The 15,061-nt window shown below is 39.0% G+C and overlaps 1 protein-coding gene across 1 annotated transcript in view; it reads right to left on the bottom strand.

Moving 5' to 3' along the window:
* CDKL5 (cyclin dependent kinase like 5) overlaps positions 1-15,061 on the bottom strand; it is a 169,088-nt gene that overhangs the window by 401 nt on the left and 153,626 nt on the right. The window contains exons 15-17 of the mRNA XM_040266544.1: positions 14,733-14,856; positions 7,736-7,835; positions 2,056-2,175 (exon numbers count right to left, since the gene is read on the bottom strand). Of these exons, the coding sequence (XP_040122478.1) occupies positions 2,056-2,175; positions 7,736-7,835; positions 14,733-14,856 (344 nt within the window). The remainder of the gene's footprint in view (positions 1-2,055; positions 2,176-7,735; positions 7,836-14,732; positions 14,857-15,061) is intronic.

Here is a 15,061-nt window from a genome sequence, read left to right on the forward strand (position 1 = left end):
GAAAGAAAAGATGAGGGTGCATGTAGGGTTTAAGTTAGACTAGACCTGAAAGGTGGGAGGAAATGGAGTGCAGATCTGAGACGACTGTGTGGAGTTAGGGAGGGTGCGTGTGGGGGAAGAGGGGCCAGTCCAGACTTATTTGTACTTTTGCTCTTCTTCAGAAAAGATGGAAGTTATTTTTTCTTTAACAAAAAAGCTTAGAAATGTAGAAGAAATCTAGAGCTGGTGTGGTGAGTGATCCAAGGCTTAGGCACCTTGTATCTGGCTTCACCCCATCTTTATGGGAGGAAGGGGGGAATCTCTTGCACCAACCAGCAAGAAGGGAAAGAAGGGATATGCCTCTCCCTTTGCAAAAGACTTCCTTCCCAACAGCTCCACAGAAAGCTGCTGCTTAGGTTTCACCTGCAAAAAGTCAGCCATTTGACCATATCTAGCTGCAAGAGTCACTGAAAAAATGTAATGTTTCAATAGGCAACAACATACTCTGCTAAAAATTGTGTATCCCCTTTTCTTCTTATCTCCTCGATTTTCCCTTTCCCTTGGCATTGCAAAATCCCAATGGTTCCTTTCTGCACTCTAACTTTTTTTGGTTTTCATTATGTTTTGAGGGGGAGGTAAGGTATGGGCACTAAAAATGCCAAGCACAGAGAAATGAGCATAAGCCCTATAGACTCTAAAACACAGTTCACTCACTGGAAGGTTTTGATTCCTAACAGCCTGTCTGTTGTGTGCTTGAGGCTGAGGCCCCAGGGGGTGCTGCACTGGGAGGGGGACTTCAAGACAGGAGGAAGGGTCCTCCTCTCCTTTTTGTCAGACTTGACAAGGTCACCACCAGAAAAGGCATGGGAAAGCACCGTGACATTCATGGCCCTCACCACAGAACCTGACAAACGGGCCACAAGCATCTCTGGCTGTCACTCCTCAAAGGCCTTAAGCCAAGCAGACGGTTGATAATCTCAAGACACACTAAAGATTCGAGGGAAGATGGCACTGAAATCCAGAGGCTACTGCCTGAGCACTGACTCAAGGAGAAGTTGCTCCTGGGGAAGTGTCCTCCTAATGGCCATTCCAGAGTCTGTCCAGAAACATTCTGTGGTGCCCATGGTAGGTGGCACCCTCCCTCCAGCCTATATACATTACAAGCAGAAAATATAAATGGTTGGGCAAATATGATTGAAATTTAGGGAGCTCTTGTCAGCAGCTCTAAGTAACAGCTTATAGTTAGAGAAAGTAAACAACAAACTTATAAAAACAGAACCTCTTCCTCCAAATCACAGACATCCATGGTCATTTATAGACACACATAACCTTAGTGCCTCTAAAGCTCACAGTTCAGAAGAATAAGAGATTTAGAAAATATTGAATACAACCGAAAACAAGTTAGATTATATTATTATGTAACACCAAAGATATATAATATTTTAAAATTTCCAAATAGTTTGCTTCAAGGAGATAAGACCTCAGTTACATGAAAAATTTATGGATTCAGTATCTGGCTTGTATGACAGGGAAATTATGGCATACAAGCCATATGCAGGGAAATGTGACTATACATACTGTCTAATATGTGGTTCCTAATGTGAATGTTTGCCAGTTTTCTATCAAAACTAGTATAGATTTCAAAAGCTTAAAGAGTCTTCCAAGAAAGTGTATTATATCTGTCTTTCAAGGTGCTCGCACTACATCCTCTTACCCTCCCTCACATTTTATGGCATGCCTCACTGTTACCAAGAATTATTGTTATCTGTGGATTTTCTCTCTCTCCTAGGCTGCAGAGTGTTTCTGGGCTGGAGATGTATCTTATTCAGTTCTCCCCTCCCCTCAGGTGAAAACTAATGGAAGCTCCCCTTTTTTCTCCATTAGGACACGGGTCACTGAAGCAAGATTCATCTGGACTCCTAAGATGCATCTGGCTATCACTGAGGGTATGTTCTGGGGAGACTCTCAGCTTTGCTCTAACACTGAAAGGCTAAATTTCTCAACCCTGCCCTCTCTTCAGGAGAGACCAGTCACCGCAGAGTCTGAGAGTCTAAGAGTGATGCAGGCACTACTCACTTGGGTCTGTAGATCAGAGATCTTCTCAGGACGCCACTCCTTGGGTCTGCTGCTCGGGGTGCTAGCAGAGTGAATGGCTTTCTGCAATGTCAGAAGATCAGGGCCGTCAGAGTTGGGCACCTAGAGCAGAATACAGACAGGGATTCAATAAGCACACGGGTAAGCCTTATTAGGATACGCAGCCACACCCAAGAAGAGAACAAAAGCAAATCCGACCAAACCAAAACTCAGTCCCCTCCCCTCCAAAGAAAAGACTCGATAAAAAAAGAAATCAAAACTTTCCCAATGTTCACAATGCAAGTGATGCTAGTTAAAGTCTGCTGCCCTCTTAATAATTTTCCCTGTGGTAGGAAAAATTGGCAGATGTCATGCAGCTTTGTTAAACCTCAACCCTTCAAGCATTCCCATGCTGTTAGTTTTAGTCGCTGTAAGAGAGAGCAGTTAAATTGGGCTGTACCAGGAATTGCTGTCGTATCCTCATTCCATATTGCAGTTAGGTTATGAACCAGTTCAATAAAACAAAAATGTGTTTCTGCTGGGAAAATGATCCAAACACTGTGTTTGGTGGTGCCAAAGAAGTCTAGCAGGCTTTCAAGGATAGCAAAGTGACAAAGTATGATTTGAATCATATTCCCAAGACACTGCCCAGGAAATCTGGGTCTAGCATTATGCACTATGAAAATGCTGGAAATTTGTGCCACAAATTCCAGATAAATGCAATTGGTCCACTCACCGACTCTGGTGAACACAGGAGAGTAACGCCAAATGCCAAGCAAAAGCCCTGGCCTTCAACTAAGTGACCAGCAAAAGCTAGAGCCAGGCAAGGAAAGAGCAAATGACCAACTAACAGAAGTTGTTTTTTCATGGAGCCTGCAAGCTCACTCAATTTGGTCAATTTAACTTGGTTTCAAAGAAACAAACTGCCAACCAAGTGTCAACAAACTTTGTGAGCCAAACGAAAAGACATTTGTTAATTGTAAATGTTAATCGAATTCTTTACAGGAAATAAGGGATTTCATGAATACTGTCTGCCAACAACTGGCTAATTTACAACCCAAACTAGCCTTTCACTAGTTGGTTTGTTTAATAGCCCTTTATGCTTCAACCTCCTTAACTGATTCAGAAATTCCAGAATGTCAAAAAATTTATATCTCAGTGAATTTATGGAACTGGCTCAGGTACTTAACTAGCACAAAGAGAATATGACCCCATGAAAATAAAAGACATGCTGTTGTCATCAGTAAAACAAGTTTACTGGAGCAGTTTTCAGGGCTACCATACGTAAAAATGGGTACCATGGGTGGAGTGACTACAGGAAGCTTTTTCAAAGAAGAACTATGCTTTAAATGATTCTTTGAATTAAAAAGAGGAAAGAGGGATTTCTTGATGCTTGGATTCTCCCCGTTGGTGGAATCTGTCTGCAATATAAGATACAAATAAACTAATTGCCAAGGAAAAAAAAAAAAAAAGGTGTTCTTATCGAAAATCCTAGCCCTTGGATGCCCTCAAATTGCTAAATATTAACAGTCACTGAAAGAATCTCTGTGCTGTGTGTGCATGTAGAGAGGCTTTGTGTCATTTCTCACCTGGACATGAAGATGCCAATAATGTAAATTCAAGACATGCAGAAACTTCTATGTGTATAAAGAACCTTTGGACAGCATCAATACCTACAGCAGGAAAGTCTCTAGAGACTTACACACATATATTCATATTCAGCTTATAAAACATTTAAGGATTTATTTATTATCAGAAATATGACTGTTATAAAGAATTATGTTTGAAGGGCTATCGATGAACTTCAATCTCTTCCCAATCTCCAGAGGGGACTTAAGCAACTAAATAATCTCATGTAATCCACATGCCTATTTAGGAAAAAGAAAAAGATACTGCAAACCTTTTTGAACGTGGTCAACTCTTAAACCAGAAAACATCGCTTGGAAGGGGAATGTATCAGTATTGCAGGATTCTACTGTTGAGGAAGAAGCCTGGCTCTACACTGTGAGAAGTATTCATGCCATGGAAAATAGCTGGTACAATGCAGAATATGCCACAAAAGTAAAGAAAAAGAAAGTTCAATCTTCAAACTGAAGCATGATTACCAGTTGAGATACTAACTAACTAGGGTACAATTACCAAGTTGGCAAAGTCACCATATGCTCTGAGGGCTTATGTAACTGTCTGAATGTGGAACTGAAGCCAGATTTCCCAAGGCGGCTTCCAGATTTGCTTGAGTCAAAGCAGGCACCTTTACAATAGTGAATGATTTTTTGGCATGACTTTACCCTGTTTTGGATATTTCAATTGTCAGAGCACCAGAATGTCTGTGAAAGTTCAGATCATCTTTTACCGGTGTGTCTGAAAACATTCAAGAAAAACAGCCCATAAGGTTTTCCTGTTTCCAAGATAGGGATCCGTGAAGAGTTTAACTTGTGTGGCTAAGGAGGCCATAAGAGAGCTCTCAGATATGTGTATGTATGACTGATTCACTTTGCTATTACAGCAGAAAGTAACACAACACTGTCAATGAACTATACTCCAATTAGAAAAAAATAATAAATAAAATAGAGAAGCAACAAGGATATTGCATAGCACAGAAAATTCTAGCCATTATCTTGTAATAACTTTTAATTCAGTATGCTGCTGCTGCTAAGCTGCGTCAGTTGTGTCCGACTCTGTGCAACCCCATAGACGGCAGCCCAACAGGCTTCTGTGTCACTGGGATTCTCCAGGCAAGAACACTGGAGTGGGTTGCCATTTCCTTCTCCAATGCATGAAAGTCAAAAGTCAAAGTGAAGTCGCTCAGTCGTGTCCGACTCTTAGCGACTCCATGGACCGTAGCCTACCAGGCTCCTCTGTCCATGGGATTTTCCAGGCAAGAGTACTGGAGTGGGGTGCCATTACCATAAACTGCAAAAATACTGAATCGCAATGCTATACAACTAAAACTAATATAATATTGTAAGTCAATTATATTTCAATTAAAAAATTCACATTAAAAAAAGAGAGCATTCTCAAGAACAAGCAGCAGGAGGCGCTCCACACCTCCTGGTGGGACCCTGGCAGGGACTGAGCTGGGCCTGCTATCCAAGAGAACCCACCTCGGGCTCTCCAAATTGACTGTGCAACTTCAGGCAGGTTACAACTTGCCTGGGCAGTTCCTATATCAGCAAAATAAAGGGGTTAAACTAGATTTAAGATCCAGAGACTTCTCTCTGTGCACTGGGTATCAAGTTTTCATTTTGTTCAATCTTGTGCAAAGGCCACAATGCTTTAAGTCCTTCAAAGTTCATTTACCTAGGTTTCCTTTTGCTGAGTTCTAGTGAGCGAAGAAAAGTTGAATTTAATTCTGTTCCAATGCTCATTTGAAGGAGGCAGTTACCACAATATCAAGCTTGGCAGCCTGTGGTCTGCCAGGAAATACTACACTGAGTGCTCTTTGGAAATCTTACTTTAGATATCAAAGTCCTTTAAACATTTTCTTTTCTATTTTAATTAAAAAATGCAGAGGTATAAACAACTTTTGGTTTGGAAGGCTTAAGTCATTGTGACCTGTGCAGAGATTATTTGCAGTTACTTTACATATCAAAAATGAAAAGTATGAAACCCTGAAACAAGTAAGTTCAAGTGAAGAGTATGTTAGAGAATAGTAAATATCCTATTTACCCTAACCTACACTATTTATACATCTAAAATTCAAACCAGATCCTGAGTAACAGTCAACATGTACACACTTGACTCATGCCATGGTGAGCCACAGGTTTAATGCAGGTCTAAGGCAGGCATCAAAAGCTAAATCTATACACAAAAACACCTTCAATTCCTGTTCTTGCTACTTCCATTTAATCAACCCCACAATGGTTATGGGCCTGAGGTTAAGAACCAAAACAATCTCTAAATAATAAGTGGTTAGGAGGAGGTAATCTAAATTTAATATTCACGATGCATAAATATGTTCCACAGATAATAAAAGTTTTATTAGCACTGTACATATTTTAAGCCTCACTACTTCAAATCAGGTCTGTTTTGTTCATCTGGTTTAAACAAAGTATGTAGTTAATATGTGACTAAGCGACATCTTGATTGGACCTTCTACTTTAAGTGAGTTTCAATTAGAAATGTAGCCAGCTTTTTTTTTTAAATGAACATTTCAGAAATATTATAAGCCATTAAAATGAAGATAATAAAATCTGTGTAGTAACATACATACTGTGTGTATGTGTGACAGAAACACTATTAGAAAGCCAGAATACAAAATTGTACTAGAATGACTACTATTATTTAAAGCAAACTAAAAAACTACCTTCTTTCCATAAACATATGCACTGGCTAAAAAGCTAGGAGGAAATACACCAAAATCCTAATACTAGTTGAGATAGGGTGGTAAGATTGGAAATTATCATTTTTTTCTCAAATTTTCTGACATTTTTTTCTAATGAGCTCATATTTATATTATAATGGCATCATAAATTTAACAAACAAGGAAGATAAATGACCCCATGGACTGTAGCCTACCAGGCTCTTCCATCCATGGAATTTTCCAGGCAAGAGTACTGGAGTGGGTTGCCATTTTCTTCTCCAGGGTATCTTCCTGACTCAGGGATTGAACCTGGGTCTCCCTCATTGCAGGCAGACGCTTTACATTCTGAGCTACCAGGGAAGCCCAGTAATCTAGAAAGGCCTTTATTAAATCCTTACTTCAAATATATTCTTTGTTACTATCATCTCACCATTACTTACCATTGAGTCATAAGACTTTTCAAAATGGAACAGACCTCAGAAAAACCGAGTCTAATCTATTCATTTTAAGAGATGAAATCAATGAAGTCCATCTGAGCAGGTCATTTTGATTATGTCTTTTTCCTTTTTAAGTAAGTGAGAGTCAATCACATATGAAGTAAAACTAGAAACAAAATAATTAAAAATAGCCGACTCAACCCTGTCTAGACTCAAAGGTATCATAAAGCAAAGCATGCCTCCGTGTGGTGAAGATGTTCTCACTGGCCTGGAGGCCTGGCTTCTCCATGTGTTCTCAAGTCACTAACCAGCAGAATCCATGCCTGGTTCAGTGATATGACATGAATGCTTTCATGCAGCCAGCCCTTGGTTCAGGTGGAGGGCTCTCAGAAGATGAGACTCATTCCATTTCCCAGTTCAATCACAAGATAAACATGTCCTCCTACTAAAGCAAGCCCTGAAATGTCAAATGCTAGCTCCTGTGACTAGGCAGCCCAGAAATGCAACATGGGAATCAGATAACCAGCCAGGGGAGAATGATGAATGATGGTTAATTAAGAATTCTAAGATTTAAACACAAACCAAAACCATTTCCTAAATTTTCACATATCTTTAACCCTCAGAGAGAAATAAATCCTGAAGGTTCATAACTTTTACATGAATATAAATCCATAGAGATAAGGTATTTACTGAAAGAGGGTTAAAGCATTCTCTTTCATCCAAATTAAATTTCTCCTATTCCTAGAGGTTCTGTTGAATCTAGAAAAGGCTCTGTGGGAGGAGGAAGTTGTATAGAATTTGAGAAAGAAACATATAAAGTATATGCATATCAAGTATCAGTAAGAAAATAATTCACTTTGACTGCCATGTACAAAGTGTAAAGATCCCACAGACTAATGTAGACTTGTATGCCATTGTAAATAGAAATTGGCCATTTACTTACTGTTTGAGATTTCTTCTTTTTCTTTTTCATTGACCTGAAAAAACCTTGTTTTTCCTTTTCCTTGAGTTGTTCAGAATGACTAATGTTTTCAGGACTTTTCCTAAATGGGAAGACATTTTTATCATATTGATCTTTCAATCATTCTCCTACCATTATATGACAAATATAATGAAGACTAAAAATGCATGACACCAGGTTCAAATAGCCATGAAGAATCAAGCACATAGATAAAGAACCTCTAAAAAGCACAGAAGGAACTGAATATCATGAAGCATGGTTAATGATTAGCCTTTGGCAAAGGCTCACTTGAACTAGCAATTTGAACATTATTACAAATGATCTGTAACTATGCTACAGGACCATTTTTATGCTGTTGAAAACCTCAGGATTAGAGAGCCTGAAAAGCACACGTTTGAAGGATGCCTTTTCTGTATCCCTCCAAGGGAAACAAAAACATTTTCAGTATCTTCATTTTTCCATTTACCTTTTAAAAACCAGCTTAACAAGTTCATTATCAGTGGCTTACCAAGGTACTGAATATTAAAAAAAGAAAAAAAATCAATGCTGCTACAGAAACCTTACAAATAAAAGTAAAAATTGCCTGAAATTGGAAAATTCCTTTATGAAAATTTTATACCTATGTATTAAAACTAAATAAAAAGTAGATAAGGAAAGAAAAAATAGAGACAGGATAATGCATTAATACAAAGCACTCTTTTGAGAAAAAAGCTTCTGACTTAAAATAACGACTTTAAGCTTTGTATCACTGACACCACCAGGTACTTTAATACAAATAGGAGGTACTAAAAGAGAGCAAACAAGCCACTGGCCCCAAGAAGTTGACTACTTATATGTTAACAGAGGCCCTATGTTACTTAATTTAATTTATGGTCTTAAAAACAACTGCAATGGTGTCATTCTTGAAAAAGGCACATTCCATGGGCCCTTTTTTGAATCTGAACATTTAGACGCCTGTGGAAAACCATATTCTCAAATGACTGAATTCCTTCTATTAGCTGTTCCCTAAAATCAAGAGTAGAAACTTTAAAGGTGATGGAATTCATTCATATTTATGGTTTTAGAGTACTGAACAGTGAAGTTACTAGAACATCTAAAAAATATGAGCAAACCAGCATCCTTTACTTGATTAAATCTATGTGAAGGCAGAAAACATTTATATAATCTATTACAGATCCACATGATAGAAAACACCATGAAGCTATTTTTAAAATCACACTGTCACAGAATTTTCACTAATATGAAGGAATATTTCAACTATAATACTAAGTGAAAACAGCAGGATTGATTCAAAACTTTCTACATGAGCCCAACTATATATTTTTTAAGTCATATATGTGTAAATATACACAAATTTTTTATAAAGCAGAGAGAAATTTTAAAAAAAGTTATTTCTGGGCAGTAGGATTATTGGTGATTTGTTGTTACTTCTTTTTAATTTCAATAACAAACATGGACTAAAAATATAACAAAAAGATTTACAGAATAGAAAATTCATTTGAAAAGCCAAGAACTCAAGATCAAAGACCACAAAGGAAACAATTTGGAGACAAACAGACAAAAAACAAGAAGTAAAAACCATGACTGTTTGAAGGAGCAAGGGTCATTCATTCTTAAGTGTTTAGCCTAAAAGTTAACGGGAATACCAAGGAAATAAAAACATGTACTGTAGGCTCAAGTGTTTCTGAAACTCATTAGGAACTACAATTTTAAACCTCATTGAGAGTTTCAAGCTCTGAACTTAAAGTTTCATAATACAACACATCCAATAAAATAATTAGTATTGGGACTCTGATGCATTAGCAATTTTGAAAGTGAGAAAACTTCAGACATGATGGAATGAGTTAAGAATGAAATAGTGAAATGTTAAAGATTCCGTAAACTCAATGCTGTAGTGCTGGGAAAAACACTCTCATCCTAATGACAGACTGGGCCTATTTGATCAAAGTTTCTTATGACAAGTACTTTTGAGATTAAGGAGATGAAACCCTTGGATGGGGTCTAAAGACAGACTGCCCTTAACTAAATTCCAGGCACAGCATTCAGTTATGTAAGGGTTCTAGGAAACAGCAGAACAGTGTAAGTAGTTGCTGGAAACATAAAAGCACCACTATTAGAACTGAAAGAGGGTAGTCTTTCCCTTCTCCAGGGGATCTTCCCAACCCAGGGACTGAACCCAGGTCTCCCGCATGGCAGACAGATTCTTTACCAGCTGAGCCACCAGGGAAGCCCAAGAACACTGGAGTGGGTAGCCTATCCCTTCTCCAGCAGGTCTTCCCAACCCAGGAATCGAACTGGGGTCTCCTGCACTGCAGGCGGAATCTTTACCAACTGAGCTATCAGGGAAGCCTGAAAGAAACCTCAGAGAGCATCTAATCTAACCAGTAATACTATTTTTAACAATTTGTAGCTTCCAGAAGTTAAAGCATTATATGCTTATGATACAGCTCATGTCCTTCCATACTGGGGTCTGCACATAACCTAGAAGGACAGCAGAGTATTTAGGTTAATGGGAAGAAGTTTTTACTAATCAGAATTAAAGTATAACAAAATCTCAATGGTCTGCTGAGGGTCAGCTGTTAAAGTGGTTTCTGCCAACTGAGGAAATCTTTAAGGGGGCCACATTCATCATGACCACATCTTCAGGATGGGAACAGGTGTTACTATAAGAATGTGAATATTGGCATGAGAAGAAGTGAAGGCTTGAGACACCAGCCCTAGGAGGAAGAAGACTGTCCAATAAAATGAAGGTGAGAGTATGGGGGTGGTGGGGGACAGTACTGAAAGAGAAGGAGGAGCAGGACATAAAACTCGGTGTTTGCAATTCCTTGTGTCCCCAAATCACAGATGATGAATCAAAGACTCTCTGCAGGGTCTCTTCAGAGGCATTGGATAAACTAGAGTCCAGGGAAAGGGGAATAATGAGGAAAGTATCCTCAAAATGGAGCCATGGAGAGGCAGTGGGGTCAAGATCCAGGTGGGAAAAGATTCCAGGGGCCAAAACAAAAAAGAAAAATAAATTATCCTTGAATTAGAGGATGAAAGCTAGGAGTAAAGTGTTAAGTGTGCATGCATCACAAAAAGAAAGACACAAAAGGAAGTCAGAGAGAAAGAAAGAGTGCCAGTGGGGGAGGGAGGGAGACAGAGAGAGAAAAGGCAGAGAGAGGGAGAAGCTACACTGAAACACACACATACAGAGAATTAACAGAGAAATCGAGGGAGAAAAACCTGCAAGAAAGACTCAGGGATTGAGAGAAGCTGCCAGGAACTCAGGCACCTATAACGCTGTGTGCTGTACAAATGAATGAAAAAAAGGGCTTGAACATTTATAACCAGTACTGCACCCAATGGGTACGAGTGAGCCCTGTGATTTAATCTCACTTGTGAATTCTGGACCCTGTTATTGATTCTACCTCATTCGGTCAACAGTTGTGTGCTGAGCTGAGCAAACTAACTATACAGGCAACAGAGGAGCAACACAAGAGAAGGGCAAATGGAGATCACCTAAGTCTCAGGGAAAGGAGCTCTGAGAAGGACCACTCAGCTGTCACTTGGCATGTTATCCAGGGCTGAAAACACAGTGGGGGTGGGGAGGGGTGGGGGGTGCAGCAAGCATGATGTGGGGAAGAATATATGTATATATGTGTGTGTGTGGGGAAGGGGTGGGTAACAATAACAGTCTCCTTCCTGAATAGTCATGGCACTCAAACATTATCTAACAGAACAGCTACTATTTCCATAAGGGGTTAAAAAGAAAGAGAATTCAAAAGAAACACCTAAAAAAAGGAAGGAATGAAAACCAACTGAATCAAACCCAATCAACATTTATAGAGTACCTCTGTATGTGCCAGGATCAGTGTTAGGTGTTGGAAATACAGAGAAAAACTAAAACAAAGGGTGTGACTTCAAGCTGCTCACAGACTCAAGGCAAGCGACCCACCAGTTAGACAGAGGGCTAAGGGAGCTCCATTATAATCCCCTCAAGAGCAGTAGTGAGAAGGTACATCAAAGAGAAGCTGACTGACACTTTCCCTGTCACCTCCCTTCCCCTGCCAGTATGACTAGGGGTTGGTTGGCTAATGTCTGAGGGTAGAAAGTCGGGGACTAATTCTACAGGAATAATTCTGTGCATTATAATGACAATAAAGGATACCAATGTATTCATAACTTTACAAGAAGAGAAAGCCTGGGATTGTGCAAGTGAGTGACAGCAATTCTTCACTTATCTTAACTACTGGGATTTCTAATTAATTTGGTTTATTGTTTAAGTGTCAATTTTTAACCCAATTTTGACAGCAGTCTTTTTAAACACTTTGTCTTTTCATGGAAAGTAAGAGCAGCCTATTTTAAAGATATATACTCTACCTGGATATCTACTCTATGTATGAAACCATAATGACCAGAAATGACTTTCCTTTTAGAGCATTAGAAAAGTCAAACTACCTCTCTTCTCTCTACAGTTACTGTTCAGGATCCTTTTCTCTCTGCACACCGTCTTATTACCTGGGATTATTTCTTGCCTGACAACCTCAGTGCCAACTGAGAGAACTCAACATAGAAGAAGAATAAGCAGGCTCACAGGGAGGGTGGAGGTGTTTTCCCATTACTAAAGATGATCAATGGACTGTATTAACCCTATTTTTGTTGTTCTGAAATGTTTTGGCTTATCTCCCAGTTCTTAACTGGATTCTGGACAGTTGAGATGGCTAGAATAACAGCTCTGCATATTATACTACACTATCATTTTAAAGTATGATACAGTAGCTTGAGTTTTCCATTGCAAGAAATGTGTGCCCTCTACAAATATCCCCTTCTCCAAAGAAACATAAGTACTACTAACAAGGAGAAACAGACTGCCCTTAGGACAGTGACAATTCAGGAACAGCAATTCACTATGTCACCATGGCAAGGCTCATTCATGTTTTTGTAAAAGTTATCAAATGGCATTCTCTCAAATATAAATATGGTGAACCAATGAGAGATCTTGTTCAAGGAAAAAAACCAAGACAAGTCGAGCTTAATGGATGACTTAGACTAAGCTGGATGCGATGCATGGGGGAGAAGTATTATAGCAGCACCATCATGAGGGGCAGTAAGAACAAGAGAATATATCCAATTCCTCCCTGGAAATTCTGGAATTCTCTCAAACCTCATAACAGCAATATCAGATGACTTGATGAAGACCTGTCTAAAGTTCAGCATCCCAACTGTGCCTCTAATTCTTTTCAAAACAATTGTTTTTAGGTTTCTACACATATCCAGGTCTACTTAAACTGATTATCAAAAAGTCAGAAATAATATGCTGTTAAGACTGTGAATCCCCCATTTATATGTAGTTTTGATCCGACCTATCTAATTTTCATTCATGCTAATCTGTAATCAACACTCTTTTAAACCATCACCACTTCATCATGCAATGACCAAGATGAAACACAATTCCATCTGTACTTCTGTAGTCTCACAACTTAGACACTATTCTCAAAACCACTTGAAAACTGTCAACGTCTGTAACTGGAGTTGTACCTGTGCTCTCCAGTTAATGTGTAGATCTTATCTAAGTTATGGAGAAAGAACTCACAGAAGTTCCTCAGTAAAGTAAGTGGAGAGGAGACACCTGGTAAGTCATACTGAAGTTAGAGAACATTAATGGTAAAAATTGCTGCTGTTAACGTTAACAAGTCACAATGGTGCCAGGCACTGCTCTAGATGCTTTCGATGTTTTACTTCATTTAATAATCATATATACTGTCTGAGGGAAGTGCTATTCTTAGCCTATTTTATAGACAAGGAAACTGAGGGACAGAGAGCTTAAGCTCACATGGCCAAAAGGTGACACTAGTCAAGATATCTCATTTCCAGAGTCTAACCTCTGAGTCACTAATGTTAAAACTCTCATTTTATAAATAAGGCGATAAATATAAAATGTGCTTATAAAAGAAAAAGTATTTATAGCTTTAAGAAAATAATTTTTATTATTGTAAAAATAAGTTATTTTCCCTATAGGGCATGGTAACACTGAAACCTTGATATTACCCTGCCAACAGGGTCCAAACTGTATGAATTCTGGCAATAAACAGCAGAGACAGAATCTGAGAGATTGGTCTCATTCTCAATTCAGTGCATTACAGTGAGGCACCATTTTATTCTCTTGGTGGAGAACTTAATAGCCCTATGAAAAATATATAAACACCCCTCACATCTAGATTCTGGGAAGTCTTTCTGGGCAGCTGAGACTATGAAGTCTACGTTATTAAAAATACAGTCCTTACCCCCCCCCCCACAAAATATGCTAATGATACTTGATGTGTGTTATAATTCTCTCCTTACATTTTTATTACACATGACACAAAGATTAAAAGATATGTAAAACTGGCACATCATTTTGCCCTCTGACTACCAGTACATTTTTGTGGCACCACAAATGGTTGTTCCGTTATCTCTCTTTTCACCCTGAATGAAAGTCAGGTAGTACAGGAGTAAAAGACATGAGCTTTAGAGTCAGAACCCATCTGGGTCTAGATCCTGCCTCCTCCCTGGTACTTGCTGTCCAGCACCAGGCAGGCTCCTTACCTTTTCTAAGCTGCAGTTTTCTCATCTGGAGAGGAAAGGCTACCCTGGTTCAAAGGCTGATTGTGAGAACTGAGTGAGACACTGCACACCAAGGGCTAAGCAAACTGTCTCCTACATGATTCAACAGGAACAAGCGGAGAAGACGGCAAAGGATGTCAATCATGTCAGAAGACGATGGAAGACTTATGAGGTATGTACTGACCCAGGGTGTTTTCTTTCTTTTACATGAATGCTGAACATTTTGAAAGAAACCATTACAAATAATGACAAATCACATTTCCCTTATGAAACAATCTCTCTCGAGAAAGAAAGGCCTAGTAGGAGAAAGAATGCTAAACTGTTAAAATTGCTGTGAAATCTCAAATCCATAGTTAGAAAAAAGAAGAGTAAAAACAAGCTAAATACCCACCATGGATCGAATGTTGGCTGTCTTTTTGAGTGGTTAGTTCCAGAACTGCTTTCTGATGGTAGGGAAGAAACTCTGGTTGACACATTATTTTCATGGAAAGAATTGTCTGGACGTGGAGATGGCACTGAATAAAGAAAAGGTAAGCCACTGATGTACTCTTTTGATCAAAGCACTTCTCATATTGTTCTATTGCATTTCTCTCACACAAACAAAATAACAAAAAGGTAAGTCAATATCCTCACTTTCCCTCCATAAAACTTTTGTGTTTTCTGAGGATGGAGGCATTCCAGGGAACATTCTCTCCCTCCCCCCCTCCCCCAATTGCTTAT

This window comes from Oryx dammah, unplaced genomic scaffold (genome assembly GCF_014754425.2).
Source record: "Oryx dammah isolate SB20612 unplaced genomic scaffold, SCBI_Odam_1.1 HiC_scaffold_23, whole genome shotgun sequence".
Classification (NCBI taxonomy): domain Eukaryota; kingdom Metazoa; phylum Chordata; class Mammalia; order Artiodactyla; family Bovidae; genus Oryx; species Oryx dammah.